The following is a 25440-nucleotide window of genomic DNA, read 5'->3' on the forward strand; positions in this document are numbered from 1 at the left end:
AGCTGGTATCTGCAATTTGGACCACTCTTGGGTTCCCCGCGCTCTGGCTGGTCGCTGAAGTCCAGCAGCCAGAGCAGAGGTGAGGCCTTTCTGCTGCAACAGGGGGAGGTGGATTTATGGCCACTGGAATCCAGCTTAGCTCCTAGAACTTGACCTCTTCACTGGCGACACTTTGTGGGTTCCACTGGCTGCTGATGGGGTTGCTGCCGGAGTAGATTTTGCCTCCCCAAATGTCTTAAGATTTTGCCCCAGCTGCCACCGGGGTTTTGCCCCAGCTGAGATTCATAGCAGGTGGCGTAGTAAAAGGGAACACAGGGTGAGGAGGCCTGATGTCAAGTTGGAAGACTATGTACCCTTATGCAAGCCACTTAACCCCTGCGAGCCTCACTTTCCTCCTCGGAAAAATGGGGATGATACACCTGGCTTCATGGTTGTGAGGAACACAAGAGCCTTTTTTCACTAGAAGGACTTTACTAAAAGTCCTACATGGAGAATAAAAAAGGACGGTGGACATGAGAGATTTTTAAAATAATATGCTTGTTTTTAAAAATGTAGAGTGTGGCCAGCATGCAAGGAGTCTCAGGTGGGGCTGACATTTTCTGGAACTGGTGGTGGAGCTGCTCGGTTCTTAGAAGACTTGTCACGGGACCCACACGGTAGAGCTCGGACATCATTTGGGCCGCCCTTCCTGGTGGGAGAGGGAAGCTGAGGCCCCCGCGGGGGTTCCCAGGAAGGACATCCAGGGCCCCAAGGTGAAGGCCAGCGGGGCGGGGGTGTGGCTCTGGCCGGACTCACCGACCAGGATGAGGACGCAGACCAGGAGCGCGATGAGGGCGCCGGGGCTCAGGGAAGTGGCCATGACGAAGGCTGTGGTGTTGCAGGACTGGATGGTCCCCGAGCTGTCACAGCCGCAAATGCGGATGGTGAGCGTGCCCGTGCTGCTCAGCGTGGGCGGCCCGCTGTCCACCACCAGGATGGGCAGGAAGAACACGTCTTGCTCCTGCCGGTTGAAGCCCAGGTGCTGCGTGTGCACCGCCGCCGTATTGTCTGCTCCGGAAAGAGGGAGTGGCAGGTGAGGCGGGTCGGCCTCCCCTGTCCCAGCCACCTCCTGATGCCCCCTCGGGATTTGCCGCCCTTCACCCCGAGCTCCTGCCTCCCGGGTGACCCATGGATCTGCTCCCCAATCTCCGCAGCTTCTGCCCCCAGCTGCCTGACAAACCTGCTCCCAGCCGTGTAGCCCACAGTTCTGTCCTTAGCTGTCACAAGATGCTATTCCCAGCTGTCTCAAGATTCTGTTTTCAGCTATTCCAAGGTTTTGTCCCCAGCTGGGCCAAGGTCCTGTCCCCGGCTATGTTAATTTTTTCCCTCGTTCATCTCAGTGGCCTTCTTTTGTTCTACCCCAGCTACCCAATGCACCCTGACTCTGGGGTCCTGGGGTCCTTGGGTTATGGCTTACTGGGCCCCTGACAAGTCCTGGGTCACAGAGAAGACTGGGAAAGTCTTCTCTGGCACCTGGGTTTGGCTGAGGGAGCTTTCTGTCGGGAGTCTAAGAGGCTGAGCCTGGAGGGCTTGGGGCACGGCCCCTGGGGCCTGATGAGGGATTCGCGTGCACCAGGGTCTCCTTCCTACATGTGCGACCAGAGAGGACAGTGAACTAACACAAGTCATACTCATGACACCACTTCAGTCAGCTGCTGGGAATGCCAGGTAGGACTCAGGTGGCTCTCTGGTCTCGGAGCATGGGCTTTGGCGACAGGTGGTGCCCACTTTCCCCTGCCCTTCCTGCCTCTCCCACCCTCTCCTGTATGGGTCAGGCCATCCCTGAGCCTCCATCATTTTGATGCCAGTGTGGAGGCTCCTACTCTGAGCCAGGCTGGCTGCTACCCCCACCCTTCACAGCCAGCTCCACACCAGGGTGCCCGGCCGTCCTGTGGGGGGGTCCAGGCTTCCCTCCTGAGTCCTCCTCCTGCCCTCACGGCCTTCCGGCTAGTCTCTCTGCCCTCAGACTTCAGTAGGCTGGGTCCCTTCCCCAGCTCTGTGGCCCGTCAACCCAAATCAGTTCCGGGCCTCCCCCAGTCGTGGACACAGTGCAGGAGAAAAGAGCTGACTTGTGACCTTGAACACATCTGTGACGCGAACTTGAGGTCCAGCTCAAACAAGATTGGTCATGGGTTGAAGCTCATGTGATGGTATCATGACGTTTTGTGATATTATTCTATCTACTTTTACACGCATTTGAAAATCTCCATTAAAATGTTAAAAAAAAATCATGCCTAGTCGATCATTTACTCGCTTGGGAGCTCACTTAGTTTCCCTGGACCTCAGTTTTCTCACCTGTAACTGAGGAAAACAGTAGCACATCGGTGTGAGGATTATGGTGAAATTCATGCCTAACCCTCAGAATGGGTCCCAGCCCCTGGAAATTCCCCATAAATGCTGGCTGTTCTTTCGGTCGTGCCCCACCCCCACGTTCCCTGCGCTGCACCATGGGCCTGCTCTCCGTGTAGGCTGCCCTGCCTCTCCTCACCTCGTTCCCGCTAGTGGGAACACCCTCCCCACCTTCCTGCTGGGCAAATTCCTCATCTGTCACGCTCCAGCTAAATGTCACCTCCTTTCTGTGGCCTCCTTTCTCCGCTTCCCTGGGAAGGAAGGATTTATGGCTTCCCCCACCCTGCTCTGACTATGCAGGTGCCACGCACATTTCTGCTATAGTGCTTGTCACATTGCGTTAGGTTAGCGTGTGCCTGTCTCTGCCCTGGCACCAAGCCAGACCTGAAGAATGACACTTGAATGAACTGCAACTTTTGGGGTAACTGTTGTCCCGGGTCAGCTCCTCAATCTCTGACTTCAGCTGCCTGTCAAAGGGTAAATCAATGCCGGCTGTGAAAATATCTGCCTTCCCAAGGGGAGGAAAGGAGACTCAAGAGCAAGATGAGGGAAAGGGAATGATGTGGGACTCTTCTGCTCTGACTACAGGCTTTCTATGCATCAAGGACTGTGTGGATGCTTTAAATAGATAGTGATATTTAATTGTCCCAACCACCAAGAGTTGTGACATTATTTCCATTTTATACATGTGGAAATTGAGGTTCAGAGAGAAGTGGCTTGTCTGAATTTATCCAGTGAATTGGTGACGTAGCTCTTTTTCCCATTCACCCATCAAACCATCCATCTATCCATCCCTCATCCATCCTCCATCCATCCATCCATCCTCCATCCATCCAGCCATCCAATAAATCTTTATTGAGTAACTACTATGTCCTAGGCACCATTCTAGTCGCAGGGAGAAAACAGTGGGGAGCTAAACCAACCATACTCCTGGATGTGAGCTTATATTCTAATGTGAGAGACAAATGTTAATTGAATAAACCCACAATTTAGTCTACAATTGCAAACCATGGTGAGTGCTAAGAAGGAAAAGTACAGGAAGAGCACCTAACAGAGGACCTGACTTAGTCTGAGAGAGGTCAGGGAGATCTTCTCGGAAGAAGTGATATTATTGCCTAGTCCTGAATGATGAGTTCAAGGAGAGGGGACAGCCGATGCAAAGGCCTAGAGGTTGGAAGAAGCATCATTATGCTCAAGGAACTAAAGCAGTCCTTTGTGACTGGAGGGATGAAGGTGATGGCTAGAGTGAGTCAAGGTCAAACCGGGGGCAGGGTGCGGCAGGGGCTCATCATGGAAAGTCTTAGAGGCCATAGTAAGGAATTGGGGTTATTTTCTTAAAAGCAACGGGAGGCCATCGATTGGTGGGTTTTAAGCCAAGAAGAGACCGGGCGACAAATCATCCATTCACACCCTCTGGATGTGAGGATTATCCTAGCCCCTGAAGCTAGAGCATGAATAAGACAGACATAGTCCCTGCCCTTGCTGAGCCTCCATTCTAGGCAAGGGCGTTTCTAATCTAAAACACGAGAGTGGATGTGGAAGATGAGTTAGGAAGATGTGTGTCTGAGGTGTGAGAGGACAGTAGTAGTAGAAGCACAGAGAAGTAGACAGATTTGAAAAATGAGTGGCTGGCTCTGGCTCAGCCTCAAATTCCCAAGCAAGAACAGAGGAGTGGAGAGGCGATGTTTGTTTCTCAGGGTTGCCGCCTTTGGCCACGGAGGCATATGTTCTCAGAGCTCTGGTCCGTGCCACTCCTCCACCTGACCAAAGGGGATCCCTGGGCACCATCCCTGAACCTCCCGAGCAGCCCTCCGGGGCAGCGGCTGGCTTCACCTGGGGAAGCTGCTGGTCACCCCAGCCCCTTTCCCCACCCTTCCAGGCAGGAACTGCACCCAGCATTGTATCCATCCATCTGGCCTGACATACATCAGTGTCAATCCCTGGCTGCAAAAGCAATATTTATAAATCACGTTTCCAAACTGGCTACAAATGTGTACAGAGAAACAGATGGGTTGGGGTAGCTGTTTGTCACCCAGGATATTTATATGGTGAGGAGGAGGGGGCTTGGCAGGCCGTGGGAAGGGGCTAGGGGCCTGGCAGAGGAGCCCTTCCACGGCTGTGCTGAGCTTAGCACACGGCTGCCACCCTCGCTCCTGGAGCTCCTTCCAGGGGGGTCACGCAGGATGGGAGCACCTGGCGGCTCCCCATCAAAGAGAGGCAGTTGGGACAGAACTTCAGGCCCTCGGGTTGGAAAGACTTGTGAACTTGGCGAGGTCAAGGCGGGGCTGTTTGTATCTCCTGGGGCCAACTCAGGATACCACTGGAATAATGCGTGGGCAAGGTACTACCGGTTGTTAAAGCGTTGAAATGCTTCCAAAAAGGTCTAAATAGCTCTGACGCTATGAGGCCCAAGTCCTTCCTGCTGCCTCAGCCTTCCCCCCGTGCCCACCCCCAACTTTGACACAATCAAGCCACTAAGGGGGTAAAGCCTGGCACAGTGGGGGCTCCAGGGGCCTGCTCCAGGTTATTTATGGTCAGTGTCCCTTTCGGTTGGTCATCTGAACTGCACTGGTTGTGAAATATTTTTAATATTACTCTCGGAAATACAGAGGGCCTGGCTTCGGAGGCCACTGAGGTCCCTCCTTTTGGAGGGAAGGGTTGTAAGGATCTTGGGGGTGATCCCAGACCTGTTCCAGGGTCAGAAAGAACCACCATGACCTGATCTCATAGTCCTGGTATCCACTCATTCCAACCACGCAGGCCCCCCGTTCCTTGGACATCCTGGGCCTGCTCGCACCTCAGGGCTTTGCACTTGCTGTTCCCTCCACCTGGATCATTCTTGATCCAGTTATCAGCATGGCTCACTCCCTAATTTCCTTTAGAGTTATACTCACTATTGATTCCTTCAGAGATGGTTTCCCAGGCCCCTTTATTTAAAATAGCTCCTATTGTCACTCTGCTTTATTTTCCCCTGTTTTGTTTAACACATTTTATGGAACACCCACTATGTGCCAGGCACTGCTCTAGGCACTCGGGGCCCAGCACTGAACAAAATCAAGTCTAGACTCTTGTTGCGATTGCATTATCTACCCTCCAGCCACTTAGCAGCCCCAACATACTATTCACTTGTCTGATTTCTACCTCCCCTCACCAGAATGTCACCTCCATGAGGGCAGGGATTTTGTCTTGTTTGCCACTGTATTTCAGGGCCCAGAACAGTGCCTGATATAGAGGCACCGTGTTTCAGTAAATAATTGCTGAATGCAGGAGATGACGTGTTCCAGGTACTAACAATATACCCTCATCTTGCTGGGGCCACCTAGCCATCTCAGGGGCAGGCCCTTTTAGCCCCATTTTACAGATGACAAAATGGAGGCTTAGGAAGTGCAGACCTTGCTGGGGCTGCACAGAAAGCCCCCAGCTGAGCCTGGCCTGGGACCCAGGGCCCTCACTCCCAATCCACTGACGCCCCCCCACCCCCAGTTCAGTGCTCGAAGGCTCAGACTTCGGCCTCTTGAGGAACTTGCTGGGGCACATCTCACAGTGGGATCAGCTCAGGCTGGGCAGGGCAGTCCCTTTCAAGGTGGCAAGAGAGCGAAAGCAGGAAGCACTCTGGATCTGAGACAGGGGTGGGTTGGATTCCCAGCCTGCCGCTGACTCCCCATACGGCCCTGGGTGGGTCCCTTTCCTCCTAGAGTCTCCGTTTTATCACGCGTAAAATAGGGGGAGGGGTAAGGAAGCCACCCCCTAGGGTGGCCGTGAGGATGCAAAGGGAAACATGAGTGGAATACAGCGCTTTTTAAACTGAAGGGTGGGAGTGTGCGCACGTGACTTATTTCAATCTTCAGTTAGACCAGGGGGCTCTTTCCATCCAGGACTCTGGCCCACCTACTCCTCATCTGTTCCCTCCCTGTATCTTTCCATTCTCTTCTCTTGGGGTGCCCCCTCTCCACTCCGCCCACCCGCCCCCGGCTTGTTCTTCAGGGTTTGGCCAGTGGGCTGGGGAACAGCTCTAGCTTGACCCAGATTTTCTGTGTGATCTTGGACCCAACACTGGCTCTCTGGGTGCCTCAGTCTCTCCACTGGTAATACGGGAAGGGGAGGGGAGGAGGCTAGGCCCCTCCCTCGTGCATCCTAGGATTTGGTGGTAACTCACCAAGGTAACTCACCTTGGATATCAAGCAAGGAGAAGTGAGGGTTGCTGGGAGCTTCGGGCACCAGGCGGAAATAAAAGCGGTGCCCACCCTGAGGCTCATCTCTGTCCACCACGCTGATGGTCTGGATCAGCTGAAGGGGGAGGATGGGGCAGGGAGATGATGTGAGGCCTAGTCCACACTGGACCTGGGTAGAGGGTGTCCCAGCCAGTCCCAAGAACCCCCAGGCCCCAGCCCCTCCACGTACCTGTCCTGGCTTCGCGTCCTCACACACGGCTGCCTCGTAGGGAGTGGCCAGCTCTGGGGGATTGTCGTTCACATCCAGGATTCGGATCCTTAGGGATGCCCGGGAGAGCTGGGCATGATTGTCTGCAGTGAGAGCACAGGAGCGGGGTGAGCAGCATCAAGTGTGAGACCTAGACAACCCCCCATCTGCCATGAGGACAAGGAGAGGCAGCAGGGTCACACTGAGAGATCTGTGGGTTGACCCGGCAGGGAACAGGATTAGCACTGAGGACAGCGGGCATGACGGGGTCACCACCATCACTGCTGTCACCGTCACCACCACCGTCCCTGCATGACCACCACTGCCTCCACCACCATCACCCCCAGTGCCACCTGGCACTGTCGTCAACACCATCCCCACCACTACTTTCGCCATCACCATCACCAGTCCTGTTTCCACTGCCCTCATTAGCATTGTCCTTGTACCAACATGACCACCAGTACCACCATCTCCAATCCCACCACTCTCGCAGTCACCAGCCTGCTGGCTTCGCCATTAGACCATTGCCATCGGAATGATGGTGTCCCCACTGCCCTACCTAAGGCACCACCGTCCTCAACTCTATTATCACGAACACCAAGGCCATCCCTAATCAGCGCCCTTACCACCACCATCATCACCACCCATGCGGTCACTCTCTCTACCACAAACACCATTACCAGCCCCGCCCTTACTACCGTTACCCACCCCCATAAACACCCACGTCACCATCACATAGCTACCCCCGCTCCCACCTCCGGCAACACGATCATCACCACTGCCGTCAACCAACATCCTATTCTCGACATCCCATCACCATCAAGGGCGCAGAACGCACCCGGAGCATCCACATCCATCATTTCAGGTATCCATGTGGAAATCCTGTGCTTGGGTCAATTTGTGCTTGGGTCAATTTCTATCTCCACATTGCAGAAGAGAAACAAAGCGTGAGAAACTTTAAAGAACTGGTCAGTTGGCAACTAGGCTCTCAAACCTCTGCTCTTTTAAGACCTGATTCTGAGAGGGCAAGACAAGTCCACTGGATGTGGGTCTTGGCCAGGGTCTTCAGCAAAACCATGACACCCCCACCTGTGATGTCTTTGAGGTCAAGGTCCCTGATGTATTGACCCCCAGGTTCCAGCATTGTGGGATACGGCACAGAGTAAGTTCTAATACATCTGTTGAACGAATGAATGAAGCCTGGAAGAACATGGACGGAAAGAGGCTTGAGTTCCAGGCATGGCTCTGTCCTTGACCCAGTGTTTGGTCCTCCCTCCCTGATATCCCTTTCCACATTTGGAAAATGAACGGAGCACAGTGATTAAGAGTAAAGTCTCCGAGGCAAGTTGTTCTGATCTCAACTCTGCCACTTAGTAGCTGTGTGGTCTATGCCAGGTTACTTGGCCTCTCGGTGCCTCTGTTTTCTCACCGGCAACATGGAGCTACTAGTAATGGGTTGGTTAAGAGGAAAGATTGAGTTCCTATCTGGGAAGCATTTTTTTAAACTGTGTATATAACACATAACAAGTGCTATATAAGGATTTGTTAAATAAACAGACATCCTTGAAGTGTCCTTTCAGCAATGACATCAAGTGATTGAAGGATAGCTTGTCCCAGCCTGCCCTCTCTGAGCAGTACCTGGAATGTTGGCCTTTTCTGTCCCTTGTCCCCTGGACCTCTTGGGTGCTCATTGGTGCCCTGCTCTCAGCTATCTTAGTCATGAGTTCGTTACCGACAAGTTCTATCCACCAGCAACCTCAAGGACCGGGAGAGGAAGCCACCCCCTTCCAAGCAGGGTGGCTAGGCATCTAACCTGGCGGGCAGGGAGCTCTTTTGGGGGCAGCCTGGAAGCTTCCCAGCAGCCAGGAACCCCATGAGTTCTGGGGGGAATGGGGCTGGTGGGCTGCCTCTTTCTCTGATCAGGGCCGCCGTGGCCTGCAGCTGCGTGTGTGTTGATAAGGAGAAATGGGATCCGGGGGCAGGTGGAGCCACCTCCTGGGGTCAGGGATGGGAGGGGGGCGAGTCCTTAATTAACGCAGACCCCCAACCCCTCTCTGGAGCTCCCCTTAGCCAGGGGCACCTTATCTTCTCAGCTCACCCAGATCTGCCGCTTCAGTGATTAGAGGGGGCTTTTCTGGGGGCGGGAGATCGGAGTCGTGACTGGGAATGCCGGGCAAGCCGTTATTTTTAAAAGTGTGTTGCTGAAGAACTTAAACAGACAGAAGGTGGGTGTGTTTGGGAGGAGGGGAGGTGGGGAGGGTGAGGCCCGCTGCCAGGACCAGGCACCTCTCTCCCCGCTGAGGCAGAGGGAGGGGGCGCAGGGGCCTATGTGCCATGCAAAAGGGCGACCCCAGAGCAGGGCCAGCTCCTCTGAGGGGGACATGCTGCAGGGGGGCCGGGTCCACTACTGGCGAGACCCCCACTATTGAGCCATTCCTTTACAATCTGCTGGGCCTCTTCTAGCTGCTCTTTTTTTTTTTTTTTAATTTCTAGCTTTATTGAGATAGGATTGACAACGTGATATAAGGTGTGCAATGTAATGATTTTATACACATATATATTGTGGGATGTTTCCCACAATCAGGTTAGCTAACACATCCTTCACCTCACATAATTACCTTTTCGTTATTGTCCTGCCTCCTCTTTTATTATTTTATTTTTTTTTTCGAGGAGGGGTGGGGCCGAGGGAGAGGGAGAGAGAGACTGAAGCAGGCTCCTCGCCCAGTGCAGAGTCCGACGTGGGGCTCGATCTCATGACCCTGAGATCATGACCTGAGCTGAAACCAAGAGTCAGACGCTTCACCGACTGAGCCACCCAGGCACCCCTCTTACCTCCTTTTTAAAAATGCTACAGGTCACCTCCTGGGAAAGCCCTGAACCCTTTGGCATGGCTGTGGATCCCAGGTCTCAGAGGTGGGGCAGCTGAGTGAGCAGGGAAGGGGTGTGCCTCTATGTTGCCAAGTTACCACCGGCAGAACTGATCCCAGGGACCCCTGGATTTGGGGCTGGCCTGGAACCCCCAGAGCCTGTGTGCCCATGACATCGCAGTGGCGTCCAGCCTGGCTGCACGTTAGAATCACCTGGGAATGGGCGCCTGGGTGGCTCAGTCGTTAAGCGTCTGCCTTCGGCTCAGGTCATGATCCCAGGGTCCTGGGATCGAGTCCCACATCGGGCTCCCTGCTCTGCGGGACGCCTGCTTCTCCCTCTCCCACTCCCCCTGCTTGTGTTCCTGCTCTCGCTGTCTCTCTCTCTCTCTGTCAAATAAATAAATAAAATCTTTAAAAAAAAAAAAAAAGAATCACCTGGGAAGGCTTTGAAACACAGTGATGCCCAAGGCGTGGTCACTGAGGTTTTTTAATGGCTGTAGGAATCTAATATGTGGCGGGGGATTGCCAACCACTGGCAGGTGGGGGAGTCCAACCTGTTATCTTACTTCTGGTGGACTTCCTTTAAACCCCTCCTGATCACAGTTAGCCACATTTGTGATCACTGTTAATAATTAATTCATAAGTTTACCGTCTTAAATGTTTCTGGGATAAAACAAAGACTCCATCAATTAATTAATCTTCACCCTGCGCAGGACTTTCCAATCAATAACAAACTTTCTTATCTATGACCTCATTTGATTCTCAAAACAACCTGTAAAGGAGGTCTTGTTAAACCCATTTTGTAGATGAGAAAACTGAGGCCCAGAGAGGGCCAGGACCTCGCCCAGAGCCATAAGGGAGTCAGCACAGAGCTGGGTTGGGTCCTGGGTCTCCTGCCTCTACGGCCAATGCTTGGTCTAGATCCAAGGCCAGTAGGCCCTCCTGCTGCCTGGGTATCTGTCCATCTAGCACCAGCTACTGCTCGGACCCAGGTCCAAGTGGCCCTTCCCCAAAGCCCAGCAGCAGGTGCCCTCTCCCAGGGCTGGGTTCCTCATGGGTCCCAACCCCCCTCTTGGCATCTCAGTTCAGCTGACTGACATGCAAATTAGTTTAATTATTTCTTCTTCTAAAATAAATTATATTTTGCAGTAGCTGCAATATGTTGTGTCAGGCAAAATTGCATTCAATATTTTTAAACTAATTGATGCAGCCTTGAGGAAGGCTGATTGACAGCCCAGAGCTGAGCAGGCCTGCAGCCTTAACCAGTTCCTAGATGAAAATTAAACGTGCTTCGGCCTGGGGCTCCCTCTCTGAGCTACCTCGCTAGGAATCCAGGAAGGTGGCAGGTGAAACCCTGGGGGCCTGGGGCCCGAGGAGGTGGGCTGTTCAGTGGGCCCCTGGACCAGGGGCGGGAGCACTGCTGTGCACCGTGGGCAGGTCTCCTACCTTCTCTGGGCCTTGGAGACCCTGACGTATAACGGCCAGGGGATCGGACTGGGCCATTTGGAGCTGAGGCTGCTGGATTTTGCTGATGATTAGGAATTGAGCGCCTCCTTTGTGCCAAGGACATAACAGTGAGCAAGACCTATACGGTCTCTCGGTCTTGAGGCAGGGACAGACAGTACTCCAGACTCTGACAAGAGCTAAGAGATAAAGGTTCAAGAGCAGGGTGGGTGCAGGGATGTTTTCCCTGGGGTAAGTGACCTTTAGGCTGAGATCCAACTAGGAAGGAATCAGGTGACCGGCATGCGAGGGAAAGAGTGCCCCAGGGAATGGGGACAGCATATGCAAACACCCGGGAGAAGAGGAAGAGGCTGTAGATAATGAGACTCTGGATCCCTTCCAAGGAAGACCCCAGCCCCTGGCAGGTACTCACCTGGTATCTCAACCAAACTAGGCTTGGAGGGCTGGGGGGGCCACTGGGAAGGGAAGAGGAAATGGGAGCTGGCCTGGTGACTCTGTTAAGGGCACTGCTAGGAACGTGCTCCTTCCCAGAAAGACATCAGCAAACACATGCGAGGCATGTGCTGTGGGCCAGGCTCTGTGCTGCCCCGTTTCCTCCTGTCAACCTTTGTGGGAGGTGGAGACTAGTATTATTGACATTTTACTGAGGAGGAAACCCATTCAGAGAGGTAAGGAACTTGCCCAAGGTCTCGTAGGGAACAACTGATCAATCTGGGACTCGAACCCGGGTCTGGTTCCAGAGGGGGAGTTTCTAATCATCAGATGGTACTGCCTTTCTTGCCATCTTTAGCTGTCAGAGTCCCACTTGCCTCAGCGTCCTAAACGTCCTAACAAATGTCTCTGCCTCCTCCTGGAAGGTCTCCCTGACTGCCTCAGTCCCCGGCCACCAGAATATTAGCCCAAGTCCTGCATGCCCACATGCAGCTCTTCCAGCTAGCTCCCTGGCCTTGTCCCTCAGCCCCTCTCTCTTTTTTTTTTTTTTAAGATTTTATTTATTTATTTGACAGAGAGAGAGACAGTGAGAGAGGGAACACAAGCAGGGGGAGTGGGAAAGGGAGAAGCAGGCTTCCCGCAGAGCAGGGAGCCCGATGTGGGGCTCGATCCCAGGACCCTGGGATCATGACCTCAGCCGAAGGCAATTGCTTAACCAACTGAGCCACCCAGGCGCCCTGCTCACCCCTCTCTTGAGCTCTGCTCCAAGTTTGCTCCATTCTCACCTTCAGATCTTTCCCCAGATGCCTTCTCAGAGAGCCTCCCCTGATGACCTTCTTTAAATGTGTCCCTTGCCATCCCACCAGACACCCCCTTCCCTGCTTTCTCTCCATAGCACTTACCCAACACCCCCTATGTCTTTACTTACTTAACTCTTAACTTGCTCATCACTTGTCTCCCCCCTAGAAAGTAAGCAGAATTTCTATTTTGTTTACTGCTATGTGCGTGGCACATAGTAGGTGCTTAATAAAGATTGTTGAATGAATGGGTTTCATTGCCTGTGGCACCCCTGACTATGCTGGGGTACCGGGGAGGCCACAGGGAGAGACCAATACCTCCTCGGGTGGACTAATTCTGTAGGGGGTGCACCCCCTCCAGGGCCCCTCCATCTGGGCAAGAGTCAAGCTATGTGCTGCTGTTCCTGCCTCTCTCTTTGGACTAAGGTTTTCTCATCAGTAAAACAAATGGAGAGAGAGAAGGAGAAGCCCAGAGAGAAGGAGGCAAGGGAGGTTGCAAGAGTAAGAGTGAGAAGTGGGGGGAGGAAGGAGGGACTGGTGGGGAAAGGAGAGGGGGAGGGGACAGGGGCGGGGGAGGGAGAGAGCTTGGGGGGCAGCTCAGAGGCACCTCCTTCTCACTCACTTGCAGTGGAGGGTGGGCAGCAGAGCGGACCCTCTTTTTCAGTCCCCCCCAGCTCCTCCCCTTCCCGAGAGAATTAAATTGCATCCAGACACCAGGCTCTGATTAGAGCTGGCCAGCTGGGCAGGAAGATTTATCATCCCAATTACCCGCTGGCCAAGACAAGCTGGCTGAAGAAGTGGGGGCGCTCCAGGGGAGGGGTGTCAGGGCTGCCAAAAGTGGACTCCTTGCAGACCCCTGCCCTGTCCTCACTCACCTTTAGTGGGAGCAGGAGGTTTGGGCACCCTTCTCTGTCTCTCTCAGGGCTTTGATGATCCCTTTGGCTTCCCAGGGGAGACCGGAGGCTTCGTTGTGGGGGGGGGGGCGTTGTGTAGTCCTCCAAAGGGTAAAGGAGGACTTCGGGGTGAATCAGGGACTCTGGAATGGGGGTGGGGTGGGAGAAAGCTTTCCTTCCTAGGGCTGAGCTGGTCCTGATGTTCTGGGCTGTCCTCTGGAGACCCCATGGACACGACAGAATCTTTATTCCGGGCTGCCTCTGTTGGGTACTCAGGGACCACAGGATTCCGGGAGTTACCCAGTCCAAGAGGAGCCCAGGCCTGATTTACACCTCTGGTGATGGGGAGCTCAGTGCCTCCTGAAGCAGCCCCTTCCGTGTAGGACCGTGCCAAGCCTCTTCCCCAGATGGCACCACACTCAGCTTCCCTGCCCGCCCTAGCCCTGCCCTGACACCCCCAGCTCCTGTCTAAGCCTGAGGCTTCACCACAGCCTCCCATGTGCCCTCCTGCTCCAGGCCAGCCCCGTCCTGTTCACGAGTGAACACTGGGCCCGCACGTCTGACCATGTCACTCTGCTGCTCCAAGACCTGCCTTGGTTCCCTGTTGTCTCCAGGAGATGTCTGGCTCCTCAGAGGACATTGAAGGCCCTTCCTGCAGAGAACCAGTGAGGGTCTGCATGCTCACCTCACCTCGCCTGCTCCAGCCATCCCCCACCCCAGCCTCTGCCCCCGCCCCAGTCTCCCTGTTTCTCAGAATGGCCAGCGCACGGCTGAGCTTCTGAGTCTTTCTGCCTCGAGCACCCAAACTCCCTTTCCTCAGCCTTTGAGACCCAATTCAGATGTCCCCTCCTTTGGGAAAGATTTTTGCCTCCTTCCCCTCTGGGTAGGCAAGTCCCTCCCTGCTCCTCCTGAGTGCCCACTGCCCCCTTCCGCTCCGTGTTGTCACTGGCTGTTGATGTGTCTCTCCCCCGCCTACCTGTGAGCTCCGAGGTCAGCGGCCGAGCCTTGCTTACCACCAGATCGCAGCACCCAGACCGGGATGGGCAGTGAGGAGAGGCCCTCTGAAAACACTAGCTGGGGGTAGACATGTGGGGAGCGGAGGGTGTCCTTGTGGCAACTGAGCACTCTGCATCTCATCCCACTGCAAGCTCTCACCCCCATCCCTATTGTCCTCCTAAGGAGCATTGGACTGGGAGTCATAAGGCCTCACTGCTGGACTTGGGCCAGTTGCTTCCCTTCCTTGGGCTTAGTCTCCCCAGCTGTGAAGTGAGGGTGGGGGTGGGGGCTGGAGTCCATCATCTCTGACATTCCTTCTTCCCTCAGATTCTTTTCTCTGGCTATGAATCACAAGTACCGTGTGTCAGGAACCATGCTAGTCATTTTACATACACAGATTCTAACGTACATGACATGAGATGCTTTATGTACAACATTCAGTATGATGTCTGGCACATCGTAAGCTTCAAACAAACAGAAGCTGCTATTATTGTAAAGATATCGTAAATTATAATCTTTGGGGCATCTGGGTAGCTCAGTCGGTAAAGCGTCTGCTTTCAGCTCAGGTCATGATCCCAGGGCCCTGGGATCAGGCCCCATGTCGGGCTCCCTGCTCAGTGGAGAGTCTGCTTCTCCCTCTCCCTCTGCTCGTGCTTGCTCTCTCTTGCTCGCTCTCTGTTTCTCAAATAAATAAATAAATAAATAAAAATCTTAAAAAAAATTATTATCTACAGCCATCTAACACAGTGCCATTTTACAGATGAGAAAAGTAAGGCAATGAAAGGGAGAGTGACCCGTCCAAATGCAGAGAGCTGGGAACGGTGCAACTGACCCGTTTTCGTGCGTCATGCCACCCTACTTTCCTCACTGGGTGGGCCAGCGCCTTTATCGGTTCATTCAGTAAATATTTACACATGCCCACTAAGTGCCAGGCCTGGTATAAATAGCGCAGATGCAGACAAGACCCTGCCCTCGTAGAAGGTACAGCTTCCCGGGGAGAAGAGATTAACTAAATACACAAATACATACATAAATCATGACGAGCGCTCCGTAGTTTGTAAGAAAAACCGGGGTGCTGTAAGACGTACTTGGCCTGGGGTGACCCAGATGGGGAAGCGTCTCGCTAATCTGGTTAACTCTTTGCTGTTCCTGGTGGCTAGAGACCTGCCCCTCCCCCACTACAGACCAGCTTAGGGCCAGCCGACCCTGGAGGAGGGGGGCCGGATGCGGCCCCTGGAACCCTCACCCCAGCACTGGCCTTCCAAGTCTGCACCGCCATCTCTTTGAAGACTGTCCCTTTACAACTGCCCTTTCCACCGAAGGATTCAGACACAAATTGTACTTTAAATTCAATATCGGTCATTAATATTTCATGATTACAAAACGTTAAAGATAATGTCAGTGGAAGGAGCGTTTGCATGGGCAGAATGGATGACTCAGAAGTTCGGGGAGAAGGAGCCGGCATACTAAGTGGCTGGGGAGTCTTTGAGGTAATCCAGTATGACAGCAGGCGGCGGCTCCCGACCCAGCTCAGCCTTCTCCAAGGTGCTCGCCAAGCTCCGCCACTGTGTATAAATATTTCCCCTCTGATTCTTGTCACCTCGGGTTTGTTATGCCCGGAGCAAGCAGGGCCACTGTGACTCCACCAGCATCCTCTGTTTCTGAGGAAGCCAAATGGATGCTTAGCAGGAGGCCATGGACAGGCAGACCTCCTGGCATTGAACTTGGGGGCTTGGGCTGGCTGCTGGGAAGCAGGAGGTCTGGGGGTGGAGCCCTGACCCTGCGTGGATTTGCTCCATGACCTTGGAACCATCGCTGTTCCACCCTGAGCCTTTATTTCCTCTTCTGTAAAGTGGGGATAATAATTTTGCCCTTGTCTTGCAGAGATGGCAAGAAGCTGGAGTGGTGGATTATTTGTGACACTCCTGGATTCGTGCCTGGCACCAAAAAAACATGACTTGAGGGGCATCTGGGTGAGAGCAGGGCTTTGGAGTCAGACAGGCTGGGGCTGGAAATTTAGACAGATGACTTCACTTCTCATCCATAGGTTGGGGATAAGGGCAGAACCGACACCTCTTAGGTGGGAAGATTCAACGAGCGAGCGCACTACTGTAAAATGCCTTGTGCAGAGTCAGTGCTCGAAGTCAAGTGCCCAGAGTCAAGATCGATAGATACCTCTAATTGAGCACTTATTAAGTACTAGGCAAGTTCTTTCCATGCATGATCCTATTGAATCCTCCCATTAGCTCTGTGAAGCGGGAGCCATTCGTTTTCTCATTGATTAATACCTGGTCAGGGTTGGGCAGGGGTTGTTGATTGCAGCTTAGGGGGGAGGGTCTCTAGCCCAGTGATCAGTCTCCTTCCAGAGCCTCATCTTCCCCATGGTCGGTTGCTAGGCATTGGTGGGTGGGAGAGAGGTGGGGCTCAGATTGCAGAGAGTACCCAGGAAAAGGAGCTCACGTGGCCTTGCTGCGGAGGGAACTAGGCAGACTTGCTCCAAATCCCAGCTCTGCCACCGCACATCCTTGGGCAAGTTTCCTCTCCCAGCCTCGATCTTCTCATCAGTAAAGTGGTGCTGATCGGTTACTGATCATGATTCAATAGAAGTCCACACTAGAAAGCCTCTAGCCCAGAATATGGATGAGGTAAACACTGTAAAATGTTTGTGGGAGAGTCCCCTCCACATTCTTTCTTCTGTGAAATGGCAGCATTATAGACTTTGTATACCACTCTAGCTGCTCTCTGCAAAGAGACCCACTGGGCAGAAGCACAATGCTTAACCCGAGTGGGACGTCAGGCAGGGTGGCGCAGCCGGACGCGTGGGGGGAGATGTATCTGCAGGCAGGGAGAGGGGGCTCTCTGCCCAGCAGCCAGGCCAGTCTCCCCTGGCCGCCCAGGGAGCAGGCTCAGGGAGGGAAGGAGGGGGAGCTCTCCTCCCCCCCAGTCCAGCCGCCACTTCCTCTCCAGCCACCTTTGTTACTTTCCTTTCATGAGGTGGAGGAGTGGATTCAAAGGCTCCCGAGTAGCAGGCACTGAGGTTTGAGCCAGCTTTGTATTTTCTTTTAAACTGAAGTTGAAAGAGACGGAGGGAACTTCAGCCTAGGGACTTCCTTGGCCCACCGGCCTGCAAAGGGGGAGGGCGCCAGCACGGGGAGAAGGAGGAAGGCTGGCAGGGGGCTCGCGGGGCCAGGAGGGACTTGGGGCCCCCCCCCACCAAGTGCGCGCAGGGGCAAGTTGGAATGTCGCCCGCCCACGCACCGCAGGCTCAGAGGCTCTGAGTCTCTCTGTTGTCATGACTGCTTATTGGCAGCTCTGCAAGCTCCTGGACCTTGAGAGCCGATGGGGGTTGGGGTGGGGGGTGCTTGGAGACCAGGTCCAGGCAGCATTGCTCTGGTTTTGGAGGAGGCCTGGAGCTGCCCCCTCCCCTCTCCTGGGCCTCTGTGAACCCTGCGGTCTTAGCTCCTCACCTCTACGGCTTACTTATCTGGACCCCATGCATAGAGCCTCCCCTCTTCCTCTTGCCGCTCACCCGTGCCAGCTGCACCAAGCTGCCCGCGGTGCACGCGCGCACACAAGCGCGCGCGCGCACACACACGCACGCTCTTCCGGGAAGCCGGGCCAAGCACCTTGAAGTAGTCCCGGACCCCCTCTCTATCTCTTATCTCCACGCCAGTCATTCCATCAGAAAATCCCAGGGTGCCATTTTCAGCCTGTCCCCCAAAGCTGACCACATCTCACCTCCTCCATGGCTGTCGCCCTGGGCCAGGCCACGGTCTTGTCTTCCTGCCACTGTCACATTTAAGTTCCCCCTCACCCCCCAAAGGATCCATTCTCATGCAGCAGCCAGAGGTATCCAGTCCGGTAATGTCCCTCCTCAGCCCAAATGGCGCCCCTGTCCTGTGATTCCCGCCTTATTCAGAGCAAAGTCCAAAGAACTTACAAGGGCCGATCACTCTGCCCCTCGCCAACCACACTGGTTTCCTCGCTATTCCTCCAACATGCTGGGCAAACTAACACCTCAGGGCCTTTGCACTGGCTGTTCTCTCTGCTTCGAACACTCTTCCCTCGGACATGGGCATGACTTCCTCACTTTCCTAAGGTCTCTGTTGAAATGGCTCCTTCTGAGAGAGGCCTTCTTCTAAGAGGAACAACACCCTCTTCTTCCCAGTCCCCTTCCCCGGCTCTCTTCCTTCCCGGTTTCTCACTAGCCCTTCACATCATCCGGCATATGTACACCTGTTTGTTGACAGTCTAGCGCTCCTCCACAAAGACAGGAGCTTTTCTGTCTTGTTCAAGGCTGTATCCTCAGTCTCTAAAACAGGGCTTCGTATGTAGTGGGTGCTCAATAAATGCTGAGGAAGGAAGTCAGCTTCCAGACCAGCTCTCGCCTTTTGGCTTGGGATCCTTCCCAGGTCTTTGTTCCTCCGCATCAGTTTTTGCCTCCCGCAACCCGGCCATCTGTGCCCGGTTTCTTCCTCTTTGCCCCGCCTCAGCCCCGCCCCTCACACGGCCTTCGCCCCGCCCCGATATTCGCCCCGCCCCCCGGCTCACCCGCCTCCATGGCCAGCACCGTGATATTGTGCCAGCCGGCCGTCTCGCGGTCCAGCCCCTTGCCCGTCACAATGGCGCCAGTGTCTGCATCGATATCAAAGATCTGGTCTAAATCCGAGTCGCGGTCAATGGCGTACCTGAGGGAGGCAGGGTGGGGCTGATTGAAGGTGCCCTGGCGCCAGGTGGAGCCCGTGCCCAAGTCCACCAGCCTCCCCGCCGCCCAAAAGAGGCATCATCTGCCTGGGAGACATCAGGAGCAGAGAAACCCTTTCCAAGAGAGGAGGGGTGGAAAGGGATGTGGGTTTGCCTCTCTGCGGCACCAGTACCGGCTGTGTGACCACGGGCCACGCTCAACCTTTCTAAGCCTCGGTTTCCTCTGCTGGGTAATGGGGCTAATAATTTGCACCCCACAGTTGTGAGGCTGGAAGTGGGCAAAGTCCCTGGCACTCACTGCATATTCGATTATCTTTCCCTAAGAGCTGACCCTCGAATTGGGCTTGGGGAGGGGGCGGGGCTGGCATGGGTTGGGGGGCGGATGGGGGGAACAGAGGTGCAATGAATCATTCAGAGAATGGCGGGCAGGAATAATTCAGAGAACGGCTAACGGCGCCCAACGCGTCGAACGGAGGAGCAGGCAGAGTGTGGCACGGGCACCCGCGGGGCGCGGGATCCAGGGCTTGGACATGTCCTGGGCGGGGAGGCGCGAGGGGAATTCTGAGCAGGAGAAAGGGGGTCGGCGTGGAGGCCCCAGCCCGGCCACACGGCTGAGCGAAAGCGGTGGCGAGAGGTCCGGGGGAGACGGCCGGCGGCCCTTCCCGGCCGGCGCAGCACGCGCGAGCTAATCTGCGGCTTTTCAGTTGCCGCGTGAAAAAGCCCTTTGTTCCGCCTTCTTCCCGGGCCTTTGTGCGGCGACTCCAGGCCTGAAAGGCCCGTGTCCAACATATGTCTCGGGCGGCGGCCCAGAGAGGCCCAGCCAGCTCCGGCCGCCGCTTCCCAGCGCTGATAACGCGGGCGGGGGCGCCGCCAGGCTGCGCGGCCCACAAAGGCCTCGAACGCCAAGCAAGGGCGCATGCATTGTGCGGCGAGGACAAAGAAGCTTGGCGGGGCGGAGCTCAGCCTGAGCCACCCGGCCCCTCCCACAGGGAGGAAAGGGACCCTTTCCCCATCTCCTAGAGGAGGAAACTGAGGCCCAGGGAGGCGAGGGCGCCAGAAACGCCCGCTGCTGGAGGCGCAAAGCCCTGAAGCGACCCTATAGTGGGGCTTAGCTGCATTACAACGTCCCTGGGGCCTCAGTTTCCTCATCTGTTGAATGGGAATAATGACACCCAGTGGGACTGCCCGCATCTGAGAGTAATCAGAGCTGCGTTTGAATCCTAGGCTACTTACTTCACCTGTGTGACCTTGGACAAGTCACTGGACCTCCCTGGCCTCCGTTTGCTTATCTGGAAAAGGGGGTGTACTCCCCTGTACTCCCTCACACTGGTGTGAGTTAGAGGGGCTAATTCATGAGTCTGGGCATATGCATAGGTGACATCCCTTATTCTTTTCATAGTTACTGGGGTGGAGGCAAAGATGGTGAAAGCTACGGCCAACTTGTAAAAGGCTGTGTGTATGGGTATGGTGGGCATTACCGCCAGTTTCCTGAGCTCCCATCAACTCTCCTCCCTGTCCCTAAGCTGCTAAGCCCACATCCCCCTTGCCCCTGACCAACCTGGGGCCTCCTGACCTGGGCAAAAGTGTATGGGGGACTTCAGACCCAAGATGATACTTCCTTCCACTAGCACAGCACTTAATAATTTGTAGCCTGCTTTTCCTTTAGCCATCCCTCCCTGCATTTCTTTATGCTTAGACATTAACTGAGTGCCTTCTCTGTTCTGCTCTGTGCTAGGTCCCGGGATAAAAGAGCAAATGAGACAGATGAAGTCCCTGCCTGGCACCCTGGGAAGCTGATGGGATCTTCCCTATTTTGCAGATGAAGACACTGAGGCTCAGAAAGGAAACCTGCCAAGCTTAGGACTGCCAAATATGGTTGAGCAGGTTGTATCCTGCACAAAGGTACCAACCAGGCTGAAGGGGTGAAATGGGGTTAAAGTCTAACCAGTGTTCAGCTTGCCATCCTAGCTGAGGGAGGATCTTCTCAAAAGGGATCTTTTCTTATTTATCCAAAGATGCCCTGTGGGCTAGTGATGACCCTGCTCAAAACTGCACAGGAGCTGTCGCAGAATTGGTATTTGTACCCAAATTTGGGACTCTCTACCCAGAGTTCTTTTATAGCTCATTGAACCACCCAAAGCTGCAAAGCATGGAGCCTCAGATCCTCTGCGTCCCCAGCCTGGGCCTGTCAGATGTTTGGGTCCAAAGGAGGTAGAACCAGGCTCCGAGTGTCAGCTCGGCTGGAAGGAACCTCCCCGATTCTCCTGGGAGAACAGAGTCCAGGAGAGGGCCAGGGCCTGATACAGCCTGGGTCTCCTGATCACTGGGTCGGGCCTGGGCATGAGGCAGGGCTTGTGGGAGGATGCCTGCCATCTTCTTGCTTCTCCCGTTCCTACTTAGAACTCCCTCGTCTTTTCTCCCGGTTTTTCTCTTCTGTTCCCTCCTGGAGGGGAAGGGGGGTGCTGAATCTAAGTGGAGGCAGCCGTTCCCAAGGCTGTGGGGTGGGCCGCAGGGACCTGCCATTAACCAGCAAAAGACTTGGGGCTGCAGGTCAGTGTGGCTGGCTGAGCCCAGGTGGTTTTGTTCCAGCTCAGGAAGCCAGCCAGTGAGTGGGAGGGAGGGGTGGAGGGGCGCGGCATGAAGCAAGGAGCGTGGCCTGGCAAACATGGGGGGCGGGAGAGGGGAAGCTTATGGACCTCGCGTGTAGGTGAGGTGCATGAGTTGTGCGTCTGGTCGGTGTTGTGGGCAGAAAGTGTGTGTGTGTGTGTGTGTGACCTGAATATGTGAGTGGTGTGCATGTGTGTCTGTGTGTGTGTGATACTGCTTTGCTGTTGGAAAACCTAAGGCTCAAGAGGCAGCTGCTTAGCCCTGGGTGTGGATCCAAGTCCGCGATGCCCCTGATGAGTCACTTCAATCTTTGAACTTTAATTTTGAGCAAAATGGAGATGATAATCCTACCTTGCAAGTTGCTGGGAGGATTAAATGCCTAGCTGGGGGGATAAGGTGCCTAGCTGAGCTCCAGGAAAATTACTCCGTGAGAGAGGATGATTGTTATTCTAATTATTATTCAGAAACATCTAGTAAGGGGGACAGGCGAGTCCCCTCCAACCAGTGTGTGGCCTGTGTGCCCCGGGGGTGGGAGGCCCCATGTGCTGACAGCGGACCATTGGAGTATCTCCAGCAGGCTGAGAAGGGTGGGAGGCAGCCGTGGATCTAGAAGGTCCGGCTCCTCATTCAGTCAGCCAGGACCTGGACGGCAGGGAGGGGAACGGGAGCATGTGCGGGTGGAGGAGTGCAGACAGAGGGTGTGGGTAGGTGTCGGGTAGTGTGTGGTGCTTGTGTGTGCATGACTGTGCATGCGTGCAAGGGAGGACCCAGAATGATGGTCAGGAGTGCGGATCTGGTGCCCATCTGCCTGTTTGAAACCTAGCTGTGTGGCCTTGGGTAAATCACTTGATCTCTCTGTTCTTCAGCTTCCTCCTCTTGAAAATGGAGATAATAACAATGCCTACCTTACTGAGCAGCTCCGAGGGTTGGACAAGTAGCTACCCATGGAACACTTCTAGCAGTGCTGGGCGCCTGCCACATGACCTGTGGATTTGCTCTCACGTTTTTTTGCCAGCAAGACTTCATGCCAGGCCTGCAGAAGGCCTTTACGTGCATGAGCTCCTCCCAGCTTCCCAGGCACTGTTATCACCCCCATTTCACAGATGAGGAGACTGGGCTAAGAGAAGCCAAGTGCCTTGCCCTGGGTCAAAAGGGCTGGTTAGTGGACACCCAGGTCTGTGCAGGGCCTTGTCTAAGGCCTTGTCTCAATCCATAGGGCACTCTCCTGAGGGCCGGCCAGGCACACCTGCAGACACTCGCACACACTCCAATGGCACAAAGGGCTGCCGTTGTCAAGGTTAGGATGGGGGATGTGGGGAGGGTCCTGCTTCTTGGCCTGGGCGTGCACTATGTGGGTTTTGTCCGCATAAATATGTGCATACAGTGCACGCACAGGCATGAGAGATACGGAAGGCAACAGGCTCCTGTGTGTGCAGCCTTCCCAGGGCTCCCTTGTGGGGGCTCATGTACACATGTGCGCAGCAGGCTGAATGAGGCAGCCCCCACCCGAGCGACTAGAGGTAGAGTCTCTTCAGATGCAGAAGGGGCTCCCCTTCCCCCCACCAGGGATTCCTCTCTGCTCACTCCACCCCATCTCCGATTCTTTCTACACACCTGCCCCCCACCCCAGCTTAAGACACACACTCAAAGCCCAAACATGATGCCTGGGAATTTGTATGTGATTAATACAGGTTGCAGATTGAAGGGTAGAAATGGGTGTCCAGGCCACAAAGGAAAATGTTTAATGTTCATTTCCTGAGGGCCTACTAGGTGCCAAACAAGCCTCCCTCCAACCCTGGGAGCACCGAGCACAGAACCTAGTGAACACAGTAGACATTTAATACCTAATTTTTGAATAAATGAATGAGGCAGGTACTATCATGATGCCGATTATAGAGATGGGAAAACTGAGGCTTGCAGTAGGTCCAGTGATCGTCCCATGGTTCTACAACTGAGCTGAGATTCCGACCCAAGTCTTCTTTGATTCCAGAGCCCATGTACTTTCTGCTGCACCCCACTGTGGAGTGCTGGGAGGAAATGAGGTGTTTGCTCCCACTGGTCCAGTGTGGGCTTTGCTGGTTTTGATGTTCGAAGAAGACTCACCAGGGTGTAGGGCTATGCTGGGCTGATCAAGGGCCTGACTATCTGCAAGGCTGCCTAACCCAGAGATGGGCCCCTCTGAGCTCTCTCTTCTCTCCCTCCAAAGCTTCCAAGGCTCCCCATCGCCTAAGCATGGAGTCCTGCTTCTCCACCTGACATTCAAGGTCCTTCCCAGCCTGGCCCAAGTGCCCCTCTGTACTCCTCTCTGCCCACCTTGACATGAGCTCATCCAGCTGATCACCCTGCTGTTGAACTTAACCTGCTGAATCCACGACTATGTTCCTGCTTCCCGGCCCTTACCATCACTCCAACCTGGAGCATCCTCTCCCTGTTCCAACCTCACCTCTTCAGCCTCGCTTGGGGGCCATATGCGGAAGCCTGTGCTCATTCCCCTTGGTGGTGCATCGAGTACTCGCCCCTCCATGGAGTTCTGTAGTCCTCAAGCCCCGGTCTCAGCCCAAGACCACTCGACTTAGATCTGTCACTAGATGCCTTCACATGGGGGCCTAGCCTTCCTGTCAGCCTATGTCTGATTCATCTCTGTGCCTTATGCACAGGGGAGGACACCTAACCACAGAGAAAGTAAGAAGCTGGGGTAAAATAACAGGAGGCTGAATTCAGGAAGCAGACAATCATGGGTTAAATCATTCCTCTCCCCTTCAAGCTGAATGACACTGGGAGAGTCACTTCTCCTTTCTGACCTTCAGTTTCTTCATCTGTAAACTGCGTATGATGCCTCCTGAGGGGACAATGCAACAACTCCCCAGTGTAGGAACTCAGAAAACCACTCTGCATATCTGCATCTCTGTATTTCCCAGGTGCCTAGTGTGCCTAGATTTTACCTATAAAATCTCCCAGGATACCACTTAATATCTTCATCTCCAGGAACACACCAAGCTCCTCTGCCCCAGGACCTTTGCAGTTGCTGTTCCCACTACCTGGAATGCTCTTCCTCACATCTTTGCACGTTGGCTCTCACTTTATCATTCTGATCTCAGCTCATCTGTCAACTCCTGGACTACTCAATCCATAGTAGCCCCTGTTGCCCTATCTTATTACCCTGTTTAACTCCTTCATAGCTCTTATCAGCAATTATTTCACAACTTGTGTCAACAAATGTTTCACGACTCGATGACTGTCTCTCCCCAGGAGAAGGCAAACTCTCTGTGGGCAGGGATGAGGTCTTATTACCACTGTTTCCCCCTTGACTCAATGTGTAGGCGCTGACTGAGTCCATGACCCTGCAAACCCAGGAGCTGAGGATGCAAGCTGGGCTCTGGGCAGCACATGTGCCCCATGAGGAGCCCTTCTGTCTCTCAGTGGCCCCTCACTGGCCTCCTATGTCCGCATCTGTCCCCTGCAGAGAGGGTGCTCATCCCCAGCTCTGCCCTTGGCTGAGTCATCTGCCTGTCCCCGGGCCTGGCTCCCAGAGGACGACGAGGAGGAGGAGTTGGGTAAATGTTTGTGGTGTTAAATTGGACCTGTCGCAAGCTCCTCACTGCCTCCACATCTGAGGAGCCCCAGGGAAGGGGCCAGCAAAGAGAGATGAAAGAAGGTGAGAAGCTGGTTTCAAAGTTGGCCCTTTCAGTGCAGATAAAAGCTGGAGGGAAGGGAAGCCAACAGGGGGAGCAGGGAGAAGACTGAGAACGGGTGTGAGCGTGACAGTGCAGGGGAGGGGAGCAGGCAGGCAGGAGCACTAACCTGGGAGGTGAGGACTCAGCTCCTACTCTTGGCTCTCAACTACCCGGGGGAGCCCGGGAACGCCTCCTTCCC

The 25440-nt window shown here is 54.5% G+C and overlaps 1 protein-coding gene across 1 annotated transcript in view; it reads right to left on the reverse strand.

Moving 5' to 3' along the window:
* The window catches only part of CDH22 (cadherin 22), a 67471-nt gene that overhangs the window by 3604 nt on the left and 38427 nt on the right, over window positions 1-25440 (reverse strand). Inside the window, exons 7-10 of the mRNA XM_027623933.2 lie at window positions 18808-18944; window positions 6790-6911; window positions 6558-6675; window positions 796-1047 (exon numbers count right to left, since the gene is read on the reverse strand). Of these exons, the coding sequence (XP_027479734.2) occupies window positions 796-1047; window positions 6558-6675; window positions 6790-6911; window positions 18808-18944 (629 nt within the window). The remainder of the gene's footprint in view (window positions 1-795; window positions 1048-6557; window positions 6676-6789; window positions 6912-18807; window positions 18945-25440) is intronic.

The sequence above is a fragment of the Zalophus californianus genome, chromosome 8 (assembly GCF_009762305.2).
Source record: "Zalophus californianus isolate mZalCal1 chromosome 8, mZalCal1.pri.v2, whole genome shotgun sequence".
Lineage (NCBI taxonomy): Eukaryota > Metazoa > Chordata > Mammalia > Carnivora > Otariidae > Zalophus > Zalophus californianus.